We start from the raw sequence: 6,772 nt of genomic DNA, 5'->3' as shown, positions 1-6,772 counted from the left end.
TCGTCACCCCCACTCCCCTGGCCCCGCACAGGCTGCTATGCTCTGGGCCCCGCATACCCCTAGGGACAGCGCTAACTGGACACCCCCAACAAGTTCCACCTTGTACTTTCAGAGTAGCCTAAACAACTATTTTTTAATATTAACAACTAACAATTAACAACTATTTTTTCATAAGGACTTGGCCAGAGATTCCTGCAACCCCCCATTAAGGCTGAGGCAACTCTGCCTCAATGCTAAAAAACAAAACAAAAACCCAAGCAGCTGCATCTACACAGACACAACATTCCTGGGTTCGGCTGCAAAAAAAGTACAAAGCAGGCTCACATGTTGCTTCTTCCTGCCCTTGAGAGGCTGGGGAGGGAGAAGAATGGCAGTTCACAGCCTAACAAAGAACCAGATTATTAATTCTTTCTAGAGGACCCTGACTTTGCAGCTAACTAGCTGAATTGAATACTTTACTTAGGGACCACGGTGCCAATACAAACAAACATGCTGTTACAGTTTTATGCGATCAATATTAAGGTTCATTTCAAGCTACAGGCAACAGAATAGAAGTGTCAAGTTAAGAACAATAAAATATTGTTCAGAAGACAAGAATGAGGAACAGCAGAAAATCTTACTTTATGTGAAAGTGATAAGGTGTGATCTGTTTAAAGACAGAACACAATTCTTCAGGAAATAAAAGATATACACCATAATAACACACCATATGAGCAGCAGAACAGATTAACATGTTCTGTCCTGAACAATTAGGCTTCCATTCACATGGTGTTCAAATTTATACCAGTGGTTGGGTTACAGATTAGCTGTTACTTTACAACAAATAGTGACATTTTAAAAAATGAGAACAGGGGTCAGCCTACCTTTGAATCCAGCTTCTGTTTTACATACGCTCCATTTGCAGCTGTTAAGACATCATTGACCAGGATAAAAATATATCCTTCCAGATCAAATGCCAAGTCAGAACTGGGTGAGAAGGGGAAAAAAAGAGACAAAGAAATAATATTTTAAAATTCTTCCACACCTATAAAAAAGCTTGGCCACATTCTGTTTAATCTGATAGGTCCTTTCTATATGGGATTTAAATTTTCCAGCAAGATCGCAGACTGTATTTTCTCAAACTTCCTTTGGCAAGCTATCTTCTACATCTGAGAGACAGAACTAAGACATATAATAACTGTACAAACCAAGGCCCTGAACCTGGCAAACATGCATTTAAAAACTTTGTTCCTTTCATCTAAGGAACTACTCTTGGCAGAGAGGTTAACTACGTGCGTGTTTGAAGGATTGGAGCTTTGGCCTGGAAACTGTTTTCTCCAGTTATAGGTTGTGTCCAGCAAACATACTGACCTCTGCTCTTTTCATACAGCATCAAATTAGTTTTTCCACTCACCTTTTCACAATGATGAAACCCAGTATTTCATGCTAATGAAAGCAAAGGATCACATAACACTAATAAATTAAGCCTCTATACTTTTGACTGGGGCCTTGTTTACACCAGAAAGTTGAATACCTAATATGGATTTGATTATATAAGTAAGAATGCTTTTCTATCCACTTTACTTCTCTACATACATGAAAGGCAATCTGCTATACTAGTATGTGGTACTTTTATACCTGGATACACGTTAGGGCTTTTTTTCAGTGACTCATATTTCTAACCAATATTGACACATCTTTCAAGTATAAAATGGAAATAAGGCTTGGTTTATCTACATTCAAGTTTTTACCAGAACTATCCCAAAGAGTGGAACAAAAACACTACAGCCGAATTGAAACAAGTTTACAGTTTTCATATTTCACAGCAAGCAGCCAGGATTTAACAGCTACCTTAAAATTACTACATTATGATTCCTGATCAACTTTGTTAGCCTATACCAAGTATGTTTGTTAGTGATGTGTTGCAGCAATGTCTTTGACAAGTTAGTTGTTTAAACAAAATAGAAGAGCTAGTAACTTGAAATCTTACCTAGCAGCTACAAACGCACCAATTATCATTGCAAATACTGTCATCTGAATGCCCCAAGAAAATTTCTTTCTGTAAAGATAAAAAAAGAGAGAAAGAACTCAGCTATCACTCCTAAGCAATTCAGATTTCAAAAATATTATTATTATTATCAATGATAATCACCATCATCTCTAGGCAGTATTTATCATCATGGGAAAGGTTTTGGTCAATTCACACTTCAAAAACCTAGCGCAAAAATATCAAAGAGGCAAAACCCTACAAAAGCATATTTCATTTTTTATTAGGATTAATGGGATGTAGCTTTCTAATGAGCTTTAATATGTCCACTCTGTACTGAGCTAGCCCACTAGCAGAGAATCAGAATGCCCACCTCTCAAGTCTGACCCCTGTCAGTAAGATAATGTCACAGTGGTGTGGCACTTAGACACAAACACTGACAAGTCTTCACACAAGTGACATGCCAGAGGCAGAGGAAGCACTAGTTAATATTGGGAGTGTCTATATACACAATGCTACATCACCATAGCCACACATTCCCTTGTAGCACATTGCTATGGCGATTTAACAACTAAAAGTAACCCTGTACAATGTACACAATGCAATATAGGATGTTACTGTGCCGTCATTTAGTACTTCCAAAAAGAAGTATTACATGACAGCACAGTAACAAAGGTGCACTGGGTAGTGCCTGTAACAGGTAGTTAAAGTCACTCTGGAATATCAAGTCACCCACTTCAATGAGAAGAAATGGAAAACCAAGTTGCAGTGGTCCTGCCTATGCTACGCATGACCAGTGCCACAGAGACAATTAAGTTAGAGTCCTGATGTCATCCAGGCAGGAAAACACTGTACACCCCCACTGCCAAATTAACTGTCTATTAACTATCTACATGACATATGGACTCAATCTGTACATGGAGTCATCTTAATTATAAGGAACAGCCATATAATATAAAGTCCCTTGTACATTAGTATAAGAGCCACAATTACTATAAAAGAGCTATACTTTGATTAGTATGTATTGAAATGTATAAATTTGACATAGTTTTTATTAAAAAAAAGCAGAGGCAAGGGACCCATTCAGCTCCAAATCATTCTTATTACAGAATAAAATATTGTATTAATCTTATTCTCTCTCTCACACCTACATTTCTGAAGTCACATTGACCTGCCACTATAATTGACTGCACTCATCTTCTATACACAAAGGCTTACAAAAATATTGCATGCCCTTATTCCTATCTTAGTTTTTGTATTAATATAAACAGTCTCCAAGGTCAACCGATAATCTTGGAAATGGAACTTACTTGAGTAAAATTCCTTCAGCAAACATTGTAAACAAAATAGAAAACCTTCTCAAAACTGTAAACATTGGCAAGCTGCAAAAAAGGGGAGTAAGATTAAAAACAATGTAGCATTTTTCCCCTCCAAATACACAGGCATGTTACTCGACACTTGAAGTTCACCCTCACAGCAACACTTTGAAACAACAACAGTTATTTTAGAAGAACTGAGATACAGACTACAAATAGAGCCACACATGGCTATCATTGTAATAGTGATTTGATGACTTTCCTCCTGGAAATTGCATTAACTTGATAAGCCAAAAGGTTTAAACTTTACCAAGGACTTTTCACAGGAGGAAGTCTCCATCTCCCGTAAGTTTTATATAGTACAAGTTATTTCAAAAGCTTAATTTGCCATCATAAGGTTATGGTCACACAAATCTGTGAAATCCAGGATGCATCTACACAAGAAGTTTACTGCGCAGTGGTTTGCCGGTCAACCATGCCAATACATTACTATGCAGTGTTATTATTAGGCTATGGTAAGGTAAGTGTTAAAAACAAACAAACATGCACTGGCACTTCTGCACAGTAGTGAGTTACTGAGCACTGAATTGGTTAACAAAGTACTAAACTTAATGCATAATAACTAGGGTGCATTAATGAACGTGTAGATGCGCCCCCAAAATAGCAAACTCTGATTCAACTAACTGTATATCCAACTTCATTCAATGTAATAGATATAATCAAGGTGCAATACAATACAAACAGCAGTCCATGACGAGCCATGTAGATTACTGCGAGTCTCCACCCTACACTCCCTCAAAATAACATCATACCTGATGGGATGAGATATACCACCATCCTGAACCCCCAACTACATGCATAATTTAAGACACTTCTATCCTCTTCTCCACTTCCCAAATACTGGTCAAGTATTAAAAAAATAAAGAATCCTCGAAGATGCACTGTGTCACTGGAAGCACTAACAAAAATAATGTCTGCCTGGAAAGCATTATTTTATGATTTTTAAATACTTACCCAGGACATTTTTCAGATCTTGCCTGGAACAAGAGCATCAGGCAAGGACCACATGTGTCCCCCATCCCAATCTCCACCCTTCCTTTCAACCTTGTTCACAACAGCGATGTACAGCCAGTGATTAGAGGGAAGGTTTTTAGAGACTCTCCCTGGTGCTGCTTAGTAGGGGATCATGGCAGGTCACAAAGAAACAGCAGCTTCAAGCTCACTCCCACCACACTAACTCACAGCCCTGACCAACAACCCGGGTCAAACGAGAGGCTTCAGATACCTGATACACTTAAAGTAACTATCACCCTTGAAAGGATCTGCACACCCATGCATCTGCCAACGTAAAAACAAAAATCAGAGTAAAACTGAACCTTAATGATTAGGTTTCAAATAATAGTTCTGAACCTCCATTCCCCTATACTGCCAAAAATTAACACACACAGAAATATCACATTAATTTGTTCATACATGATACTATCGTAAGATAAGCATTATAACCCAATAGATAAAAGTTATCCATACTTCAGTTTCTTTGTGCTGAACAGTCCTGTGATTTGGTTCCCAAAATATAGAAGAGGTAGTGGAAACGTCTAGAAAATTATAAGAAGGATAACACTCAATGAACAAGAAAAAGCAGCTAGAAAACTACCCGCTCAAACAGTAACAGGGTTACATGATCAGAAATCTTTCCATCCCTAGCCAGGACCCTCTCCCACACAACTCAGACTTCGGGGAATATGTAATAAAATGCTGACTTCACGAGATCCAGGTTGTAACCGTATTTGTCTAGAGAGGCAAAAGCGATCAGGATTCGTGGTAGAGGTGCTCTCTTTTATTAGACCAGCTAGATTTTTGCAAACAAGCTTGTAATTAAAGAATTTTTTTTGCAAACATCTAGTTGATCTAATACAGCGGTTCTGAACCTTTTTCAGTCAATGTACCCCTTGGTCTCAGAGTGAGACTTCACATACCTCCTTTCAACAGGAAATTAATTTTTTAGGCCCTTTGATCTGCGTTAGACAATGTATGAAATATCTCACATACCCCGATGAGGCTTCATGTACCCCCTGGGGGTACATGTACTCCCAGTTCAGAACCGCTGATCTAATACAAGGGATAACCTCTACCACGAGTCCTGACTGACATCATGAGAAGATCTTTTACATCTGGGATCAGTCCTATGGAAGGGTGACAAGCAAACAGAGATGTGGGTTTTCCGGAAATTTTGAATGGGAAAATTTTCCAATGCCCTAAATAGATCTGATTTAGCATGTTTATTTGACTTATATTTCATATACAAAACTGAAAAAGTACCTCCATGTTAATTTTATGTCCCAATAGCCACAAGTACTTGAACTGAAATATTTGATTAGGAAAAAAATTAAATACAGCACACTTAATGTGGTTTAAATGTCATAGTCAAACAAATCCAAAGCTGTATGTGGAAAGAAATTATTTTTATGGGAATACTTGTAAAAATGTAAAGACAATACACAATAGCAATGTACTTCCCTTACATTGCTTGTTTAAACTTAAGGAAAAAAACGAAGGCACTGAAAACTGTTGACACACTCATTTTAGCACCCCCAAAGAACTGTGCTTCGACCCGCACAGCCAATGAAGTGAATTCAGAACTTGATTTTTGGTTTGGATTATTATAGGAGCATATTTACCCTCCTGTTTACAAATCACTAAAACATACCTGTACTCTCTCTCACACTTCCTAGGGATAATCACCAGAAAAGCTTTCATTACAACTTTAAAACTGCCAAGCTTGCCTAATATTACTAATGAATTTTATGAAACAATGCATTTTTAGAAATGGAAAATTTCCCAAGGAAAAAAAAATAAAAAAAATCAAGCGCTAGAAAATTTTCCGTCCCACATCTGCACAGCCCAAAAAAATATTTGCGCAGCCCAGGTTTCAAATCCAAATGGCAACATGCACGCATTTTTGCTTGCGGGGACCTTAGGCAACACTTTGCAAAGGATCCAGGGGAAGACCTCTGGCTACAAGCGGATCCTCTGCCTGCAAGACAACAGAGATACCTGCGTCAAGAACCAGATCTAAACGGTGCCCGGAGCAGAAACCTGCCCTGCAGGCGACCAGGGCGAGGACTACGCTCTGCTTTCCCTTCTTTTTTTTTTCCAAACTAGAAAGCGCCCTGCCTTCGCACTTTGCTTACCTGCTCTTCCTCCACCCCAGCCTCCCCCACTCCCTAGCGCATGCACATCTTTGATTTTGAGGACCCCCCAGCCCTGCGCGCCCCTCACCTTCCGAGGTATGTTCCTGTCCAAGTCCGGGAACTTGAGCACCCTGAGCGCCTTGCCCAGCCCCAGCACGAGCACGGTGGCCAGCATCTGCAAGCCGAGCAGAGGCAGTCACGACGCCAGCCCGCGGCCGGCCGGCCGGCCCGCCCGCCCCCCGCGCCGCTACTCACCTGGCCTAGCCCAACACACAGCGACGAGGGGAACCTGCAGCGGG

At 39.7% G+C, this 6,772-nt stretch overlaps 1 protein-coding gene across 1 annotated transcript in view; it reads right to left on the bottom strand.

Moving 5' to 3' along the window:
- The window catches only part of SLC35D1 (solute carrier family 35 member D1), a 63,641-nt gene that overhangs the window by 21,878 nt on the left and 34,991 nt on the right, over window positions 1-6,772 (bottom strand). Inside the window, exons 13-18 of the mRNA XM_019528290.1 lie at window positions 6,729-6,767; window positions 6,562-6,648; window positions 4,810-4,877; window positions 3,277-3,348; window positions 1,970-2,038; window positions 864-966 (exon numbers count right to left, since the gene is read on the bottom strand). Coding sequence (XP_019383835.1) covers window positions 864-966; window positions 1,970-2,038; window positions 3,277-3,348; window positions 4,810-4,877; window positions 6,562-6,648; window positions 6,729-6,767 — 438 coding nt within the window. The remainder of the gene's footprint in view (window positions 1-863; window positions 967-1,969; window positions 2,039-3,276; window positions 3,349-4,809; window positions 4,878-6,561; window positions 6,649-6,728; window positions 6,768-6,772) is intronic.

The sequence above is a fragment of the Gavialis gangeticus genome, unplaced genomic scaffold (genome assembly GCF_001723915.1).
Source record: "Gavialis gangeticus isolate Ggan-Ray unplaced genomic scaffold, GavGan_comp1, whole genome shotgun sequence".
Classification (NCBI taxonomy): Eukaryota; Metazoa; Chordata; order Crocodylia; family Gavialidae; genus Gavialis; species Gavialis gangeticus.
The sequence above is the reverse complement of the archived record's forward strand: the minus strand, read 5'-3'. Positions and strand labels throughout refer to the sequence as shown.